At 46.7% G+C, this 21,601-nt stretch overlaps 1 protein-coding gene across 5 annotated transcripts in view; it reads right to left on the bottom strand.

The window, feature by feature from the left end:
* Nucleotides 1-14,499, bottom strand: part of rufy2 (RUN and FYVE domain containing 2) — a 70,342-nt gene extending 55,843 nt beyond the window's left edge. For 2 of the 5 annotated variants that reach the window (XR_011954712.1, XM_072557988.1), the window contains exons 1-4: nt 14,134-14,497; nt 13,154-13,327; nt 11,625-11,742; nt 1,255-1,356 (exon numbers count right to left, since the gene is read on the bottom strand). Coding sequence is in view for 4 of the 5 variants with exons in the window: in XM_072557988.1 (XP_072414089.1) it covers nt 1,255-1,356; nt 11,625-11,742; nt 13,154-13,327; nt 14,134-14,380 (641 nt within the window). In the remaining variant the exon portion in view is untranslated. The other 3 variants (XM_072557992.1, XM_072557989.1, XM_072557990.1) reach the window with 3 other exon arrangements.
* Nucleotides 14,500-21,601: the final 7,102 nt, after the last annotated feature.

Below are 21,601 nucleotides of genomic sequence, written 5' to 3'. Positions count from 1 at the left end.
TGTCGGCTGCAGAGGGACTTAGATATGATGCAGAGCTGGGCTGAGGAGTGGCAGATGGAGTTCAACCCTGCCAAGTGTGAAGTTGTCCATTTTGGAAGAACAAATAAGAATGCGGAATACAGGGTTAATGGTAGGGTTCTTGGTCAGGTGGAGGAACAGAGGGATCTTGGGGTCTATGTACATAGATCTTTGAAGGTTGCCACTCAGGTGGATAGAGTTTGTAAGAAGGCCTATGGAGTATTATCGTTCATTAGCAGAGGGATTGAATTCAAGAGTCGTGAGGTGATGTTGCAGCTGTACAGGACTTTGGTTAGGCCACATTTGGAGTACTGTGTGCAGTTCTGGTCGCCTCACTTTAGGAAAGATGTGGAAGCTTTGGAGAGGGTGCAGAGAAGATTTACCAGGATGTTGCCTGGAATGGAGAGTAGGTCATACGAGGATAGGTTGAGAGTTCTCGGCCTTTTCTCGTTGGAACGGCGAAGGATGAGGGGTGACTTGATAGAGGTTTATAAGATGATCAGAGGAATAGATAGAGTAGACAGTCAGAAACTTTTTCCCCGGGTACAACAGAGTGTTACAAGGGGACATAAATTTAAGGTGAAGGGTGGAAGGTATAGGGGAGATGTCAGGGGTGGGTTCTTCACCCAGAGAGTGGTGGGGGCATGGAATGCGCTGCCCGTGGGAGTGGTAGAGTCAGATTCATTGGCGACCTTTAAGCGGCATTTGGATAGGTACATGGATGGGTGCTTAATCTAGGATAGAAGTTCGGCACAACATCGTGGGCCGAAGGGCCTGTTCTGTGCTGTATTGTTCTATGTTCTATGTTCTATAAAAACACTCTGCCCCCATAGCTCTGTGTTAAAGAATGCTGAAGATGCACCACCTTCAGAGAAGTTCCTCATCAGTCTTAAATTGGTGCCTCATTACAACCAACCATCACTAAGCACCTAGAAGTGAAAAGATGATGTGTGTCACCAGTGCACTTCTCTACACAAAATGTAAAGCTCTACCACATCATTGATTGGACAACTCACAGAAAGAAGGAACCACAACACGGAGCAGGCACAAGACAGAGCCCACTGAGGATGTCTTCTGAGGTTCACAGACCGTACTTTAACTTAATCTGCTCAGTTTTACACCCAGAGTTCAGTACAACCCATGAGGCAAAGGGACTGCCAGAGGGGCAGTACATGCTTAAACTCGTACAATTTACATAATAGACATTACATAATAGACAAAGATAAGAGGAAGCACCTGAACAGATCCCTTCTGATGATCATGCACCGCAGATAATCCGCCAGCTTTTTCTGCATCATAGCAAGTCGTAACCAAGCACGGGCTCGGCCCAAAGGGGTCCTGCATAAGGAAGAGGTCAAAACCGTCAGCTACATTATCAGCATTTCCTTTTTCAAGAAAGGAAAAGGGCACGAATGACATTGGGAATAGGAAATTCCTTTCAGGTCACATGGGAGTGTTTCATTGTTCAGTGTAGATCTGGAATTTTCATCTATTCCGTAGTGTGCCTACATAGAACAGTACAGTATAGGACAGGCCCTTCAGCCCTTAATGGTGTGCGGAGCATTTATCTTAATCTAAGAAGGGAGTGTTTGAAGTGGTCACTATACAGGGAGCTTTATTCTGTTTCTAACCTTGTACAGCCCCTGTCCTGGAAATATATTTGACTAGTATGGCAAAGAGGAAGCTTTATTTTCAGTTAAAAGAGTAGGAGGAGATTTTCTCTAACTCCATGCTGTCCCTGTTCTGGGAGAGTCTAATGGGGACAATATTGAGGGAGGTTCATTTTCCATTTAAGTGAGTATGAAGCTTTATTTTCTATTTGAAAAAGTAGAGGGAGATTTACTCTATACCTAATTCCAATGCTGTTCTTGTCCTGGGAGTGTTTGATGGGGACTGTGTCGGGGAACTTTGTTGTCAGTTTAAAAGAGTAGATGGAGCTTTACTTTTGTATATCACTGTCAGCTGTGTTTGTCTTCGGAGTTCTTGATGTGAACTGTGCAGAAGGGGTTTTACTCTGTATATAACTTTGCCAGCATACCTGGGTTGATATGGACAGTTGAGAGCAAGATTTATATTTTATTTAACTAGGGCTATGTCTGCCAAACCTCTCTGCAAGATAGAACTGAACAACACTGGAGGCAATCTGAGTCACAAAGATACACCACTATGGACAGTGCTGAAAAACCTACTCTCTATGTGCTTGCCTGCTCCTTCTAGTCACTGGCCACACCAAGCCCAAGCAAAGTCAGTAGATGCCAGCATACCCATCAATCTAGCTTCTGCTACAAACTCCAACCTAAAGAGGTAGAGCATGTCTTTGGCACTCCAAACTTGCATCAGATCCTTCCCAGTTCAAAACTTTGCCCCGAAAATATCCCCGAAAGTATTGAAGTCCATTTCTCTAATGCTCCAAAACTCATCATCCACTGAATTGCGTGGCACAGTAGTTAGCACTGCTGACTCAGCATCAGGAACCCAAGTTCAGTTTGAGCTTTGAGCAACTCAGTGTGGAATTTGCATGTTCTCCCCATGTCTGCGTGGGTATCCTCTAGGCGCTCCAGTTTCCTTCCACAGTTGAAAGATGTTCAGGTTAGGTGGATTGGCCATACTAAATTGTCCATTGTGTCTGGGGATGTGCAGGCTAGGTGGATTAGCCATGATAAACGTGGAGTTACAGGTACGGTGAACGGGACTGGGTGGGATGCTCTTAGGTGGTTAATGTGGACTTGATGGCCAAATGGCCTGATTCCACACTGTAGGGATTTTATGATTACCTGCCCCTCTTGCCAGTAACTCAACTATCCCCAAGGCACAACTCCCTGGTTAGCTGCATCAAGCCCACTATCTCCTTACCAGGACTTTTCACCATTTTATTTTTGAAATGAGTAAACAATCCACTGGGTCCTGGGTGGACAGAGCTGTTGAAGATTCTGCATCAGATGTAATAGGACTATGCAAAATGTTTAAGCTTGATCAAATGGCCCAAAGGTTTTCACACATTGTTCTAGATAACTACGTGCCAGAAGTGTGCCTAGCTGCAGAAGTTGGAGCTCTCGGTCTTGAAGCTTGAGCTGCAGTTGAAGACACTGTGGAACATCTGCAAGGTTGAGTGTTATGTGGGTAGCACATTTATGGAGATGGTCACACCGCAACTAAAGGGACTTGAGGGAAGAAGGTGACCACCAGAAAGTCTAGAAAAAAAACCCAGGAGTTCCCTCAGGTCCCACTCACTAACCGGTACTCCATTATGGAACCTACTAAGTGTGCTGGTACCTCAAAGGAATGCAGTCAAAGCCAAGCTTCTGGCGCCACATGTGGCTTGACTGATATGAGAGATAGGGGATTCTTTAGTCACAGGAGCTGACAGGCATTTCTGCAGCCAAAGATGTGACTCCAGCACAGTCTGTTGCCTCCCTGGTGCCGGGTCAGGGATATCATTGAAAAGCTGTAGGGTACCCTGAAAGGGGTGATGAGTTAGAGATCTTGGTAAATGTTGGTACCAAGGATATGGGCAAATTGAGGAATAAAGTCATGCATCAAGAATTCAGGGAGCTAGGAAATAGATTAAAAAGCAGGACCTCCAACAGTTGTAATCTCTGGATTACTCCTGGTGCCACGTTCAAGTGAGTTTACAAAGAGATTAGGACAGATGAATGCATGGTTCAAGGGTTGGTGCAAGAGGGAGGGTTTTAGATTCTTGGATCACTAGGACCAATTTTGGGAGAGGTGGGACATGTACAAACAGTATGGCCTGCAGCTGAACCACTGGAATCAATATCCTTGCAGGTAGGTTTACTCGTGCTATTGGGAGCAGTTTCAACTGGATTCGCAGGGGAAGGGGACACAAAATATCGATGAAACAGAGACACATCATGCCATAACAAAGGAAGCAAGTCAGAATGAATTCAGTTATGTTAAGTGTCAAGAGAATTAGGCAAGGCTGGATAGTCTTTAATGGTGAGAGTGTAATAGGGAAGACTGATGAGTTTATGGGGTGGACTGACACATTGAAGTATGATATTATTGTCATCACGAACATGATTGAGGAAAGGTCTGAACTGGCAACTTAACATTCCAGGCTACAGGCCTTTAGACGAGACAGTGGAGGGTGTAGAAAGGGGGTTGGTGTAGCACTATTAATAAAGGGCTCAATTACTACAATAAGGACAGATATCTTGGAAGGATCCTCATGAGGTTTTGTGGGTAGAATTTAGGAATGATAAAGTGGCAGCTAATTCACTGGGAATATATTATAGGCTCCCAAAGATTCAGCAGGAAATAGAGCAGAAAATATGTAGACAGAGGTGTGTGTATAATTGTGTAGTTATACTAGAGATTTCAACTTATGCAACATAAATCAGAAAAGTGTTAAGGATTCAGAGAGAATGGATTTCTCGAAATGTATCCTGAGGTTTTTTAAAAAAATATCAATACGTAGAAAGCCTAACAAGGGATGGCGCAGTGCAAGATCTGGAGAAAGTGCAGGAATATTTTAGAGATAGCAACCACAATACAGTACAGTTCAAATTTGTTCTGGACAAGAAAAATCATGGTCTGCAAAAGACGCCTTTGGATTGGGGAAAGACAGGTTTTATTTTAAAAAAAAGCAGAATCTGGCCACAGTAGACTGGGAACATGTCCTTGCAAGTAAGTTTACAGTGGAGCAATACAGGGCATTCAAAAGGAACTGGGCAAGAGTACAGGTCTAACACGTACCCTTTGGAGGGAAACAAGGGAGGAAGAATGTCAGAGAACCTGGGTGTCTGGGACAATTCAGGACTGGACAAGGTAGAAGAGCAGGTCTTTTAGCAAGTCCAAAGGAAGCAATTCAGCTATGGTCCTAGACAAATACAGGAGTTCCAGGAAGGAACTTAAGAAAGCAATCAGAAGAGCAAAAAGGGGCACGAGAAAGGACTTGCAAACAGGATTAGGGAGAATCCTAAAATATTTTATACATACATTAAAAGGTTAACCAGGGAAACAGCAGGTTAAAGCACATGGAATTCAGGGAAACGTGGCAAGATAGATCAGAAACTAAGTCATAGAACACAAAACATAGTGGTAGAAGGTTCCTAGAGTGACTGGAGGCCAGTGTCCAGCAGTGTACCATAAAGATCTGGAACCCTTATTGTTTGTTAAATACATAAATTATATAGATGAAAATGTGAAAGGAATGTTAAGCAAATTGGCAGACAACACCAAGACTGGTAGAGTGGTCAGCAGTAAAGATGATGGTTGTAGATTACAGGGAGATATTGATGGGTGGATCAGACGGGCAGACCAGCGTCAGATAGTAATAATCCTGTTAAGTACAAGGTGATCCACTTTGGAAGAAGAAACAGGATGAGGGAGTCAGGGCATAGAGTACAAGAACAAGGATGTAATGTTGAGTTGTACAGAACCTTGGTCAGGCCAACAACTGGCGTACTGTATGCAGTTTTAGTCACCTCACCACAAGAAGAATGTGATAGCACTGAAGGGGATAAAGGGTAGGTTCACCAAGGTGTTGCCTGGGATGTAGAAACTGAACTACAAGGAGGGAATAGATAGGCTTGAATTAGATTAGATTTACCTACGGTGTGGAGACAGGCCCTTTGGCCCAAAAAGTTCAAACCGACCTTTGGAAGAGTAACCCACCCAGACCCATTTCCCTCCAAATGATGCACCTAACACTATGGACAATTTAGAATGGCCAATTCACCTGACTTGCTCATCTTTGGACTGTGGGAGGAAACCAGAGCACAAGAAACCCATGCAGACACAGAGACTGTGAAAACTCCACACATACAGCTGCCCAAGGCTGGAATTGAACCTGGGTCCCTGATGCTGAGGCAGCAGTGCTAACCACTGTGCCACCCCATTGTTTTCTTTAGACCAAAGACAACTGAAGGGGGACATGTTGAAGTCTATAAGATCATGAGGGGTATGGACAGGGTGAATAGAGAGCAACTGCTTCCATGATTGAGGTTCAATCACAAGAGGGCATAGGCCATCACTTACTCCATTCCCACCAAATTGCTGGCCACCCAAAATCCCAACGTCCTTGTATTGGCTCATATTTGTTGATAGGCACGCTCTCTCTGGCATTGACCCACCCACCTCCCCCAATTCTGCTGTCCATCTGCTTTCCCCCCTACAAAAGAACGTATGTGCCTTTGCAATCTACCACCCAATCTCTATTTCCTCTCAAAAGTACTTGACCATGTTGTTGCCTCCCAAATTTACTTCCTGGAATTCTATATTTGAATCCTTCCAATCAGGTCCTTGTCCTTCCACGGAAATGAAACAGTTCTGACATCTGATGTCACAGTGACCACGACAGGCTTTGTCTCATCATCATTTACCTGTCGGAAGCCCTTCACATCATCGTCCTCCAGCCTCTCTCCAATGTCTCCCAGCTGGGAGCAACTGTTCTCGTTTGCTTTCATTCTTCCCTCTATTTAATCCACACAGTTACATCACAATCTCCCACACATTTACCCTCAGCCTCTTCCTTTCTTGTCTGCATTTGGTCCCTTTGCAATATAATTTAAACAAATTCCACGGCAAAGGCTGTCAACCAATAACAACTTCTGGCTCTCACAGCAACCCTAACTATAGGGCGTCCATCCAATCTCTTGTAGGAGCTGTGATTTAGTCTCCCAGTTTTCTCACTAATCAGAGGAGTGATCAATATAGTTGCTTGAACGAAAACAGGATTCTTCAGGTTAAACTCACTTCTGAAGAGACCAAATGATCTTATGAAACAGCCACCAACCTGCAAAGGAGGGGATACAAATTGTTATAAAATGGTGACTTACTGCTTAACTGAGTAGCTGGTTAACTGCTTGTAGTCCAATCAGCAGGGAACTTATGGTTCTTTGGGTACTTGTAAGGATATAAAATATTTGTGACTAACTAATGGAGGTAACAGGGATACTCAGTCATAGAGGACTACAGCACATAAAAAGGGACATCATAGAGTCATAGAGATGTACAGCACGGAAACAGACCCTTCGGTCCAACCCGTCCATGCCGACCAGGTATCCTAACCTAATCTAGTCCCACCTGCCAGCACCAGGCCCATACTCCTCCAAACCCTTCTTATTCATATACCCGTCCAAATGCCTTTTAAATGTACGAGCCTCCACCACATCCTCTGGCAGCTCATTCCATACACTAACGACCCTCTGCGTGAACATGTTGCCCGTTAGGTCTCTTTTATATCTTTTCCCTCTCACCCTAAACCTATGCCCTCTAGTTCTGGACTCTCCTACCCAAGTCGCAGGTAGATAGGATAGTAAAGGCGGCGTTTGGTATGCTTTCCTTTATTGGTCAGAGTATTGAGTACAGGAGTTGGGAGGTCATGTTGCGGCTGTACAGGACATTGGTTAGGCCACTGTTGAAGTATTGCATGCAATTCTGGTCTCCTTCCTATCGGAAAGATGTTGTGAAACTTGAAAGGGTTCAGAAAAGATATACAGGCGTATTGCCAGGGTTGGAGGATTTGAGCTATAGGGAGAGGTTGAACAGGCTGGGGCTGTTTTCCCTGGAGCATCGGAGGCTGAGGGGTGACATTATAGAGGTTTACAATATTATGAGAGGCATGAATAGGATAAATAGACAAAGTATTTATCAGTCTGATTGCAATTGCCGTAACAATTCTACTTTGCCAGTCCAATATCCAGGGAGGAGGAACTGCGAACGTATGAGTGTATTGTTTGGCTGTGTTGAGTTATTACTAGTTATCGGTTTGTTGCTGTTTATTATTTATTTAGTTAAATAGTTAGTTGTGGTTTTTAATATACATTTTTCTAGATATGTTTATACATTTGTACAGGAGGGCGGGTTGGTATTGTTTTGTATTTGTTGTAATAATAAAAATATCAATTTTTCAATAAAAGTATACTTAAAAAAAGAGCCATCAGCCCATCACAATTGTGCCAGTCAAAAAGAATGACCTAACTATTCCAATCCCATTTTCCTGCACTTGGCCCAAACCCTTGTATACGTTGACATCACAAGTGCACATCTAAATACTTGTTAAAATGTTGAGGGTTTCTGCCTTTGCCATCTTTACAGGCAGTGAGTTTCAGATTCCCATCACCCCTTGGGTGAAAAAGACTTTCCTTACATCACCTCAAAGTTTTCTGCCCCTTACCTTAAGTCTACGCGCCCCCATCATTGATCGCTATCAAGGGAATAGGCTTTTCCCAACTACTCGATTAATGCCCTTCATAATTTTATACATCTCAATCACGTCCCCTTTCAGTCTCCTCTGTTCCAAGAAAAACAACCTCAGTCTGCCAAGTCTCACTTCATACACTCTGCAGTCTCCTCTACATTAAGGAGACAGGCCGCCTACTTGTGGAACGTTTCAGAGAACACCTCTGGGACATCCACACTGCATCAACCAACCCAACCGCCCCGTGGCGGAACACTTTAATTCCCCCTCCCACCCTGCCAAGGACATGCAGATCCTTGGCCTCCTCCATCACCAGACCATAGCAACATGACGCCTGGAAGAAGAGCGCCTCATCTTCCGCCTAGGAACCCTCCAACCACAAGGGATAAATGCAGATTTCTCCAGCTTCCTCATTTCCCCTCCCCCCACCTTCTCTCAGTCCCAACCCTCGGACTCAGCACCGCCTTCTTGACCTGCAATCTTCTTCCTGACCTCGCCGCCCCACCCCCTCTCCAGCCTATCACCCTCACCTGAACCACCTTCCACCTATCGCCCCTCCCCCAAGTCCCTCCTCCCTACCTTTTATCTTAGTCTGCTTGGCACACCCTCCTCATTCCTGAAGAAGGGCTTATGCCCGAAACATCGATTCTCCTGCTCCTTGGATGCTGCCTGACCTGCTGCGTTTTCCAGCAACACATTTTTCAGCCCAGGCAATATCCTGGTAATCTTGAAACAAAGTAACAGATGCTGCAAATCACAATGGGTCAGACAGCATCCATGGAGAAAGCACAATCTCATGTTCAGTCTAGATGACTCTTCATTAGAGTTAAGTGTGGAGGAAACAGCACTTATGCTACAGTTAGTGTGGGTGGTGGATGTCGAATACTGGTGGAGAAAAGATTAGACTAAATGATCAGAATGTAAGAATGACACAACAATGGTGTGTCAAACTGCCAGAATTGAAAGGATAGAGTCCCACTGGGAATGGGAGGAACGGAGAGAGGACAATGAGAACAGAATGTAACAAACTAAAAGGGAAGAAATGGGAGTTGGTTCATAATTTGAAGGCGTTGAACTCAATATTAAGGCCATAAGGATGAAGCGTATAGTCTGAAGATGTTGTTCCTCCAGTTTGCACTGTGATTAATTGGAGCACTGCACCATGCAGAGGACAGATACGTGGGCACACAAGCAGGATGGTGTGTTAAAATGACCGGCTGTGGCAAGGTTGGGGTCATGCTTGTGCACAAACTGGAGGTGTTCCGCAGTCACCCAGTCTGTGTTTGGTTTCTCCAATGCAGAGTAGGCCGCATTGAGTGCAGTGAATACAATACACAAGAATGGAGGTGGTACAGGTGAAATGCTGCTGAAAAGACTATTCAGGCCCTCAGATGGTGACCAGAGAGGTGGTGAAGGGGCATATGTTGCATCTTCTGTGGTTACATGGGAAAGTGCCGTAAAGGGTGGTGGTGGTGGTCTTGGTGGTTGCAGAAGAGACTAGGGAGTCCTGGAGTGAATGATCCTAGTGAAATGCTAGGGGGAGTGAGGGGAAGGTGTGTTTGATGGTGGCATTCTGCAGGAGTTGTCTGAAATGACCAAGAAAAATCCTTTGAATGTGGAGGCTGATGGAGCACTAAGTGAGGACAAGGGGAACCTGATCACACTGTTGAGACTGATGTGAAGGCGCAAGGGCAGAAGCACGGTTGATAAGTCAGTTGCGATTGAGAGCCCGGTCAACCACAATGTCAGGGAAGAAACTAGCAATGTCAGCAGCATTGCTTTGGAAGGTGGCATCATCTGAATAGGTGAGACATATGTGGAGGAACTGGGAGAATGGGATGGAGTCCTTGCAGGACGCGTAATGTGACGAGCTGTAGTGAAGGTCCTTTGGGAGTCAGTGGATAGTTTATTCCCTGAAATGGAGACAGAGGTGTCAAACTGACTATGTAAAAGTTGTAGAGGAGTGGAAGTTGGAGGCAAAATGAACAAATTTTTCAAGGTCCTGACGAAAGCATGAAGCAGCACCGAAGCAGTCACTGATGTACTGAAAGAGGTTGTGGAGGAGGCCAGTGTAAAACTCGAACAAGGATCGTTCCACATACCCCATAAAAAGGCAGCCATAACCAGGACCCATGTGGATGCCCATAGCCACTCAGCAGAAGACTTGGGAGAAGTGAAATGAATTAAAGGAGAAATTGTTCAGTGAAATAAGTTCAGCCAGGCGGAGAAGAGTGGTGGTGGATGGGGATTGTTCAGGACTCTAGTTGAGGAAGAAGTCTAGAGCTCTCAGACCATCCTTGTGGGGAATGAAGGTACAGAGGGATTGGACATCCTTATTGAATAGGGCCAGGGATCTGGAAATAGTCAATATGGTGGAGAGCATTAGAGGAATCATGCATGTAGGTAGGCAGGATCCAGACAATTGGAGAGAGGATACAGTCCAGATAGGAGCAAATGAGTTCAGTGAAGTAGGAAAGACTGTTATGATGGCTTACCTGGACAGTCTGGTTTGTGCATTTTGGGAGGGAGGTAGAAGTGGGCTGTCTGGGCTTGACAGACTACCAGGTTGGAGACCGGTTTCCTTTGGTCCTGTGGAGGGGGGGGGGGGGGGAATCCCCAGAGATAGTGAGATCATTGAGCCCTGCAGTCACAGCCTGCTTAGAATATGGATTCCAGAACTGCACACAATACTCTAATGCAAAGAGGTAGTGAGAGAGTCAGGATAAAATGGGACCATAACTTAATGGGTTACTGAGAAGGGGGTAAGTAGTGAAACTGGAGTAAAGGGGGTAGTTCAAATTTAGTAAAGACATTCATATTTAATGAGCTTTGGACATTATCTTGCAATCTTAATTCTCATTCCAACTGTCATCTTTTAGGGTGGACAGTTACATTTTACTGCTACCACTGAACTTCCTTTTGTTCACACTTCACTTTCCCAGCCTCTTATTTGCTTAAACCCTGTTATATCATCAAATCTTTCCAAGTTCTGATGTAGGGTTATTAACTCTTTCTCATGCCAGACACTGCCTTACATGTTGGGTATTTTGCATTTTCTCTTTTTATTTCAAATTTCCACTATCGGTAGTATCGTATTTTTGATATCAGCTTTGAAAAAGCATCCTTTATACAGGCTTGAGGGGCTGAAATGACTCTACTGTTCTCACGTTTCTGCATTTGAGGAAATACGTCAAGATGCTCCAACATCCCACTCAAGAATAACATTCTCAAGAACATGATCGACAAAGATTTGAGGCAATCCCTTGTGTGCTTATTCCCACAGGGATCACTGCCCAGTAATTGAAACTAAGATGAGATAGTGGTGTCCCTGCAGGTCAGGCTGGATGGATCCCACAGAGCTCAGGGTTGCAGCAGGATCTCCCTGACCTTGTTTCTGGGATATTACGGCTTTCCCTGGAAAACGTGAAATCTAAATCCTTACTTTAAGCCAGGCAGGTCCCGAACACTGGCTGCGATCTCGGCGACCTCAGGACAAAGTTTCTCCACCAGCTCCAAGGGGCCCCACAACGACTTATTCTGACCCAGGAATGACTTCCTCACTGGTGTAGAAGGGTAAAAAAGATTAAGTTACAAATAGTATTACTATCTGGTCTCCCCATCAGTACCCTCCACTGACACTAATTCGTTTGGCTGAACTGGTCCTCAATAATTTCTCCTTTGAATCCTCCCACTTCCTCCAGATGAAAGGGATAGCCATGGGCACCCGCATGGATCCCAGCTATATGGAACAGTCCATCTTCCGCACCATTCCCCACCTTTTCCTCCGCTACATTGATGACTGCATCAGCGCCACCTCGTGTTCCCACAAGGAATTCAAACAGTTCATCAACTTCACAACACATTCCACCCTGACCTTAATTTCACCTGGACCATCTCAGACACTTTCCCCCTCTTCCTGGACCTCTCCATTTCCATTAACAGGGACCAACTCAATACTAGCATTTTCTACAAACCCACCAATTCCCACAGCTACCTGGACTACACCTCTTCCCACCCTCCCTTATTCACAATTCCTCTGCAGCATCTGCTCCCAGGAGATTGCCTTTTTCTTTAAAGACCGCAATTTCCCCTGCCGCATGGTTGATGACGCTCTCCAGTGCATCTTATCTACTTCCTGCACCTCCGCCCTCGCACCCCGCCCCTCCAACCGCAACAAGGATAGACACCTCCCACCCCACCTTCTACCCCACCAACCTCCATTTCCGCCACCTACAAACGGACCCCACCAACAGAGATACGTTTCCCTCCCCAACCTATCCACTTTCTGTCAAGACCGCTCCCTCTCTCTGCGATTCGCTTGTCAGGTCCATGCTCCCCACCAACACACCTCCCCTCCCGGCATCTTCCCCGGCCACTGAAAGGGTTGCAAAGCCTGCGCCCACACCTCCCCACTCACCTCCATCCAAGGCCTCAAAGGAGCCTTCCACATCCATCAAAGTTTCACCTGTACTTCCACATGTTATTTACTGTATCCTTTGCTCCTAATGCGGTCCCCTCTACACTGGGGAGACAGGATGCAGAGCACTTCACAGAACAATTCCGGGATACCCACACCAAACAACCCCATCGCCTCACTGCTGAATCTCAGCATTTGCCGTCCTCACTTTCTCCAACAACAATAATACCAGATGAGGAACAGCTATCATTCTCTGAACGGTTGAATGTTTGGTTAACACTGACTGGATCACCTTATAGGGAAAGGGTGAGCTCCAGAATAAAGTCAGACTGAGGAAGAATGGGGATGGAGAGAAGACCACAGAATTCTCTCGGTTAGAAAATTAATACAAGTACCACCAAGAAATATTCATAATTGAGAGCAATGACCACCACCATTGACATCAGAGAAAGCAACTCAGTGATAGCCCCTTCGGTCAGGCTAACTGACGTATTCAAAACAATAAGGGGGAAAACAGCATTTCCATCATTCCTGGGAAAACTGAAAACGTTTACCTTTTAGCCCATGCTTCAGGCAGTGTTCCAGCACTACAAAGAATTGTTGCAATGGGGCATAGTCCGAGTCCAGAGTCCGCCCAAAGCTCAGAGCTGATTCAATCAGTCCCTTGATGCTGAGGTTTGCCATATTGAGAAGATTTGTCCTTTCAATGGCCATTGGGTCCCTTAGCCCTGGGCAAGGAGAGAAGCAGTGGATTAATGCCCAGGAAAAGGACAAGAGAAGCTGAGGGGTGGAGGCGGATGGTGTGGGGGGGGGGGGGGGGGGGGTAGAGGGCTGCCGGGGGTTGGAGTGGGGGTGAGGGTTGGGGGTTGCTGCAGGGTTGGGGTGAGAGGTTGGGGGGTTGCAGTAGGGTGGGGGAGGAGGGTGGAGGCTAAAGGTTGGGGGGTTGTCATGGGGGGGTGGGGGTGGAACTTAGTGGTTGGGGGATTGCTGTGGGGTGGGGTGGGGTGGGGTGGGGTGGGGGTGGAGGTTGCCGTGGGGTGGGGGGAGGTTAAGGGGTGGAGGTTGCCGTGGGGTGGGGGGAGGTTAAGGGTTGGGGGGGGTTGCCGTGGGGTGGGGATGGAGGTTTAGGGTTGGGGGGGTAATGGGAGTTCTGGTTAGGGGTTGGGGGCGGGGAATGTGGGTTGGTTCATGCCCCCGGGGAGGAGGGAGCGGTTTGGGGGAAGGGTCATGGGAACACCGCCGGCCGGGCCTCCCCCTCACCCCGCGGGGCCGCCTCCCCCTCACCCCGCGGGGCCGCCTCCAGGCCCGGCTTCCCCCTCCCCCCGCGGGGCCGCCTCCCCCTCACCCCGCGGGGCCGCCTTCAGGCCCGGCTTCCCCCTCACCCCGCGGGGCCGCCTTCAGGCCCGGCTTCCCCCTCACCCCGCGGGGCCGCCTCCCCCTCACCCTCCCCCTCCCCCTCCCCCCGCGGGGCCGCCTCCCCCTCACCCTCCCCCTCACCCCGCGGGGCCGCCTCCAGGCCCGGCCTCCCCCTCACCCCGCGGGGCCGCCTCCAGGCCCGGCTCTCTGCTCGGAGCTGCGGCCGAGAAGGTTTCTGACGCTTTCCGGGCGAAGGCGAAGATGGGAGCCTGCCAGGAGGGCTCGGCCGCGGCACCGGCCCCCTGCCCGACTCGTGGGCCCGGGCTCTGCTCGTCCTGAAGCCGCAGGATCCCAAAAGGCCGCTCCCGATCGCGGCTCTCCCCGTCCCCCAAACCCGGCGGCAACTCCGGCTCCGCCGGCTCCATTCTGCGGCGTTCAACCCGCCCTCACTCCCAGATCAATACTGGCTCAGGCCCGGCTCTGGGAGGAGCTTCCAGAACATTCCGACTGTTCACTCCCCCTAATCCCAGACCATCCCCTATTCCTGATTTGGTCACTCCCCCTAATCCCAGACCATCCCCTATTCCTGATTTGGTCACTCCCCCTAATCCCAGACCACTCCCTATTCCTGATCTGGTCGCTCCCCTAATCCCAGACCACTCCCTATTCCTGATCTGGTCGCTCCCCTAATCCCAGACCACTCCCTATTCCTGATCTGGTCACTCCTCTAATTGCAGATCACTCACTCCCTTTTCCTGATTCTGGTCACTTCCCTAATCCCAGACCACTCACTTGCTATTTCCAGACTAGTCATTTTCCTTAGTCCCAGACTGCACACACCCTATTCCTGATCTGGTAACTGTGTTCCTGAACCAGCCACTCCCCTGATCTCAGACCACTTGCTCCCCTTTCCTGTACCGGTCTGTCCCTTAATCCTGGGTCACTCACTCCCTTAATCCAAGACCAGTCACTTTCCTTAGTCAGAAGTTGCACGATGCCAAGTTATGGCCCAACAAGTATTTCAAATCACAATCTTTCAGAGCACAGCTCCTTCGTCACCTGAAAGCACTCTGAAAGCTTGTGATTTCCATTAAATCTGTTGGACTATAACCTGGTGTCATGTAATTTATGATTTTGTCCAGCACCTCCACATCATGGCTTTCCTTAGTCCCAGACTGCACACAAACCTATTCCTGAACTGGTCACTATCATTTATCCCAGACTGCTCACTCCCTATTCCTGGACCAGTCACTTTTGCATGCCAGCCCTATCATTTTGCTAATCCCGGACAAGGTATTCCTCCAACTCAATGCCTTTAAGCCAGAACTTGTTACTCCCCAGTGCTAGATGCTCACTCATCTAACCAGAATAGTCACCCCCTATTTGCTCACATGATCCCAATCATTCATTCCCCCATTTCTGGACTGATCCCTCCCCTATACAAACACACTCACTTCCCCAGACCATTTCCCCAACACAAGCCTGAGATCTCTCCCTAATCTTGGATCAGTCAATTCTACAATCCTGGTCTGGTCACTCCCCTGATCCTGGATAGATCACTCCCCTAATCCCGGCCAGTCACACTCTTAATCTTGGACTCTCCACTCCTCGAATCCTAGTCCAGTCATTTCCTTAATTCTGGTCTGATCACTCATCTCAACCTGGACTAGACACTCCCCAAAACCCAGACTGATCAGTCCCCATAATAACAGTCCTGGTCACTGCTCTGATCCTGGACCAATCACTCCCTCTAATCTCAAACAAATTGCTTCACCTAATCCTGAACTGGTTATTCTCCACATCGCAGATTTATCAATGCTCCAGTCCCTGACTGGTCACTTCCCATAATCCTGGACCAGTCACTTTTTAAAATCCTGAACAGGACACTTGCCTAATATGAGATCCATCACTCCTTTAATCCTGGAGCAGTCATTCCCCTAATCCTGGACCCATAATCCCTGAACACCTCCAAACCACTCACTTGTATATTCCCAGTCCAGTCATTTCCCTCAAACTGAACCAGTCATGCCCCTAAATCCCTGATTCTGAATAGGTCACTCACAGTCTCAGTCCGATCATTCTCCAATATCAATGTGGTCACACTCTTCATCCTGGACCATTCAAACCTCTCAATCCCTAAACTATCACTCCCCTAATCCCAGACCTATCACTCTCCTTAATTTCAGACAATTCCAAACAGTCACTTCCCTAATTGCACTTTGCCAACAATACATTTGTCATGCCTATTTGGGCCAGTCAATTCCTCTAATCCCAGATCAGTCATTCTCCTAATGCTGAATTTGTCACTTCTCCTAATACTGGACCACTCACTCCCCTAATACTGAATCGGACATTCCCCCAACCCTGGACTGGTCATTTCCCCAATCCCAAACTGGTCATTTCCCCAAACCTAGACTGGTCATTTCACTCAACCCTGAAGTGACACTACAACCCCGATCCCAGATGGCACACTCAGTTTGTTATCCGCTGACCTGCTACCCATGGATCTGCATTATGTATGAGGTTGGCCCCAGACTGCTTTGTTTACCATTGTCTTGTTTGTTCTGCCATGGTCCTCCATCGTATGCAGAAGAGGTATGTAAGAATGGCATCACATTTTATATTATGCACAGGATGTTTGTGCATCCTTTGTTGATAACTAGTGTAACTACGACATTCAATAAATGACTGGTCACTTATCCTAATCCCCAACCAATCTCTAATCCAATCCAGGACTGGACTAGATTAGATTAGATTAGATTACTTACAGTGTGGAACAGACCCTTCGGCCCAACAAGTCCACACCGCCCCGCCGAAGCGCAACCCACCCATACCCCTACATTTACCCCTTACCTAACACTACGGGCAATTTAGCATGGCTAATTCACCTGACCTGCACATCTTTGGACTGTGGGAGGAAACCGGTGCACCCGGAGGAAACCCACGCAGACACAGGGAGAACGTGCAAACTCCACACAGTCAGTCGCCTGAGGCAGGAATTGAACCCGGGTCTCTGGCGCTGTGAGGCAGCAGTGCCGCCCACTGTGCCACCGTGCCGCCCACTGTGCCACCATGCCGACTCTCCTTCCCATTCCCAGACCAGTAATTGAGAAGAAAAAGGGAACATTTTATCTAAATGGTGAGAGCTGTGAGATTCAGATGGATGTGGGTGTCCTCATGCAAGCATCACACTACGTTAGTCCATAAGTATAGAAAGTAATCAGGAAAGCAAATAGAATGGTATAATTTATCACAAGGGCAATTTAATACAAAATTAAGGAGGTTATGCTTCAGTTATACAGTGTGACTGCATCTGGACTAATGTGTACAGTATTGGTCACCTGTTTAAGGAAGAATGCAAATGCATTGGAGGCAATTCAGAGAAAGTTTACGAGACTAATACCAGGAATGGCTGGTTATTTTATGAGGTAAAGTTCAATGGACTAAGCTTATATCCACTAGAGTTTAGAAGGGTAAGCGTTGACTTGATTGAAGCATAGACGATCCTGAGGGGCCTTGAATGAGTAGATATGGAGATCATATTTCTTATAGGGCAATCTAGAACTAGGGATCTCTGTTGAAAAATTCACCCTAATCACAGACTGTCCTGGACTCCAGACCAGTCACTCCCTCATTCCCTCAATTCCTAATTGGCCATTCTCCTTTAATCTCACACTAATTGCTCCCCCCATGCCACACTAGTCATTGACCCCATCCTGTCTTGGTCATTGCTCCCATTTCTGGGCCTGACACTCCTCCAATCAAACACTGGTCACTTACCCAATTCCAGAACAGTCACTCTCCCCACCAATCATGGAGCAGTCACACTCCAAATTTTGAACCAATCACCAACCTCTAAATCTCAAACTAGTTGGCTGCTCCCTTCTAATCTGAGCATCAACCCCAATCCCTCCCAATCCCAGACCAGTCATTCCCCCACCAAAGCCCACACCAACAGAATCAACATTGAAGCTGTGATTGAGACCTACCTAAAATGCCATCCTTCATGATTGACAAATGCCGTTCTGCACAGGACATTGAAAAGTAAATATCATCCCTCGCTTAGGTTGGGAGGGGAGAGGGGAGAGGAAACCATAGGTCATATCAATTATTTATCAAAGGGAGTGATAGAGGAAGAGGTAAAGGCAAGACATACAGAAGTACAGAAGGTGGTAGAGCCAAAACTCAGTGACCAAGACAGTATTGGAGGTCAATGACTAGTGTGGCATGAGGGGAGTAACTAGTGTGAGGTTAGTGTATTGGTGCTGCAGTGGTGCACCTTCTGCAGATGAACAAAGACTTTGATTCTGATTTTCTGGCAAGGGGAGGTCAAGCAGATCATTTTCATAAAATTAAAGAAAATACCACCTAGGCAGGGTTGTGTGCAGCCTATAGGAACACACACACACACACATGCATTCTCCTCACCATCTTCTAGCCAATGTCTGTAATGTCATGTATAAGGAACCCCCAGCTTCTATCATGATACTACAGGTTTCTTACAGAAACTCAGCACCCACAGACCAGTCAAACCAGGAATATTCCTTGTCACAGTGGATATTTCAGCACTTTACACCAGCATCTCCCATGACGACGGCATTGCTGCAACCGTCTCAGTACTCAATACCAACAACTGCTAATTTCCAAGCACTATCCTACATTTGCACCCTAATACACCAACATTTTCATGCAGAAGTTTGAGAGAGACTTCATTGCTGCACAGGATGTCTGACCAATGCTTGTACACCAGATACATTGATGACATTTTCTTCCTCTGGACTCATGGCAAGGAATCACTGAAACGGGTATCAACAGGTTTCATCCCCTCAGTCTCATTCTTGGACGCATGCATCTCCATCAAGGACAGACACCTCAGTACTTCACTCTACCACAAACCCACGGATAACCTCACAATGAGGAGCTTCTTTAGCTTCCACCATTAGAAAAGCCATCCCTTATGGACAAGCCCAGCATATATGCAGAATCTGCTCAGATGAGGCAGAACGCGATGGACACTTAAAGGTTTTGAAAGATATCTTCATAAGAAAAGGATACTATGCTCAATTCATCGATCGCCAGTCCGAAGCACCACAACGAGAAACCGCAGTGACCTTCTCAGAAGGCAGACTCAGGACACGACCGATAGAGTACCCTTTCCTGTCCAGATTTCCCTCAGCATGGAGAAACTACGCTATGTTCTTGCAGCCTTCAACATATCATCGATGGCAATGAACATCTCACCAAAATTATCCCAAGCCTCTACTTCTTGCCTTCAAACAACTGCCAAAAAATAAACAGACAGTTGTTTGCAGAAAACTACCCAGCATTCAAGATATTCCTGTTAGGGTGAAAGAAAAGGCTGGTAGGTGTAGGGAAAGCTGCATGACTAGGAAATTGAGGTTTTGGTTAAGAAAAAGCAGGAAGCATATGTCAGGTATAGACAGGAGAGATCGAATGAATCCTTAGATGAGTATGCAGGCATTGGGGAATACTTAAGAGGGAAATCAGGAGGGCAGAGAGAGGATATGAGATAGCCGTAGCAAATAGGGTTCAGGAGAATCCAAAGGGATTTTGTAAATACATTAAGATCAAAAGGGTAACTAGGGAGAGAATAGGGCCCCTCAAAGATCAGCAAGGCAGCCTATGTGTGGAGCCGCAGGAAATGGGGGACATACTAAATGAGTATTTTGCATCAGTGTTTACTGTGGAGAAGGACATGGAAGATATAGAATGGGGGGAAATAGAGCTTGTAAAATGTCCATATTACAGAGGAGGAGGTACTGGATATCTTGAAATGCATAAAAGTGGGTAAATCCCCAGGACCTGATCAGGTGTACTCCAGAACTATGTGGGAAGTGAGGGAAGAAATTGCTGGGCCCCTTGCTGAGATATTTGTATCACAAATGAGGGCTGGAAGACTGAGGATTGGGTAACATGGTGCCACTATTTTAAAAAGGTGGTAAGAAAAAGCCAGGGAACTATAGACCAGTGAGCCTGACATTAGTGGTGGGCAAGTTGGTGAAGGGAATCCTGAGGGACAAGACTTACATGTATTTGGAAAGGCAGGAACTGATTAGGGATAGTCAGCATGGCTTTGTGCATGGGGAATCATGTCTCTCAAACTTGATTGAATTTTTTGAAGAAGTAACAAAGAGGATTGATGAGGGCAGAACGGTAGACGTGATCTATATGGACTTTAGTTAGGCATTCAACAAGGTTCTTCATGGGAGACTGGTTAGCAAGGTTTGACCTCATGGAATACAGGGAGAACTAGCTACTTGGATGAACTGGCTCAATTGCTTTTCAGACTGGAGGCTTGTGACCAGTGGTGTGCCACAAGGATCAGTGCTGGGTCCTCTACTTTTCATCATTTATATAAATGATTTGGATGTGAACAGAGGAGGTATATTTAGTAAGTTTGCAGTGACACCAAAATTGGAGGTGTAGTGGATAGTGAAGAAGGTTACCTCAGAGTACAATGGGATCTTGATCAGATGAGTCAATTGGCTGAGGAGTAGCAGATGGAGTTTAATTTAGATAAATGTGAGTTGCTGCATTTTGGAAAAGCAAATCAGAGCAGGACTTATACACTTATGGTACAGTCCTGGGGATTGTTGCTGAACAAAGAGATCTTGGAGTGCAGGTTCATAGTTCCTTGAAAGTAGAGTCGCAGGTAGATAGGATATTGAAGAAAGCATTTGGTGTGGCTTCCTTTATTGGTCAGAGTATTGAGTACAGGAGTTAGGAAGTCATGTTGCAGCTGTACAGGACATTGGTTAGGCCACTTTTGGAATATTGCTTGCAGTTCTGGTCTCTGTCCTATCGGAAGATGTTGTGTAACTTGAAAGGGTTCAGAAAAGATTTACAAGGATATTGCCAGGGTTGGAGGATTTGAGCTATAGGGAGAGGCTGAATAGGCTCAGGCTGTTTTCCCTGAAGTGTCAGAGGCTGAGGGGTGACCTTGTCGAGGTTTATAAAATCATGAGGGACATGGATAGGATAAACAGACACCCTGAGGTGGGGTAGTCCAGAACTCAAGGGCATAGGTTTAGGGTGAGAGAGGAAAGATATAAAATGAACCTAAGGGGCAACTTATTCATGTAGAGGGTGGTGCGTGTATGGAATGAGCAGCAAGAGGAAGTGGTGGAGGCTGGTACAATTACAACATTTAAAAGACATCGGGATGAGTTTATGAAAGGAAGGGTTTAGAGGGATATGGGCCAAGTGCAAGCAAATCGGTGTGGACTTGTTGGACCGAAGGGCCTGTTTCCACACTATAGGGAATCTAATCTAAAAAAATCTAAAAATGGGACTATGTTAGGTTAGGATATCTGATCAGCATGGACGAGTTGGACCAACAGGGCTGTTTCTGCATTGTACAGCTTTATGACTCAATGACAACATCGATCACAAAACAACACAACACTGCCACGGCAACCTTTGCAAGACACGTCAGATCATCGACATGAATGCTACTACTACACGTGAGAACACCACTCACCATGAACAAGTCAAATACTCATGTGACATGGCCGGTGTTGTCTACCTCATGCTTTGCAGACAAAGATGCCCCACAGCATGGTATATTGGCCAAACCATGCAGAGGCTACAGCAACAGATGAATGGTCATGATGCAACAATCGTCA

This window comes from Chiloscyllium punctatum, chromosome 38 (assembly GCF_047496795.1).
Source record: "Chiloscyllium punctatum isolate Juve2018m chromosome 38, sChiPun1.3, whole genome shotgun sequence".
Classification (NCBI taxonomy): Eukaryota; Metazoa; Chordata; class Chondrichthyes; order Orectolobiformes; family Hemiscylliidae; genus Chiloscyllium; species Chiloscyllium punctatum.
This window is presented reverse-complemented; position numbering and strand designations above follow the sequence as displayed.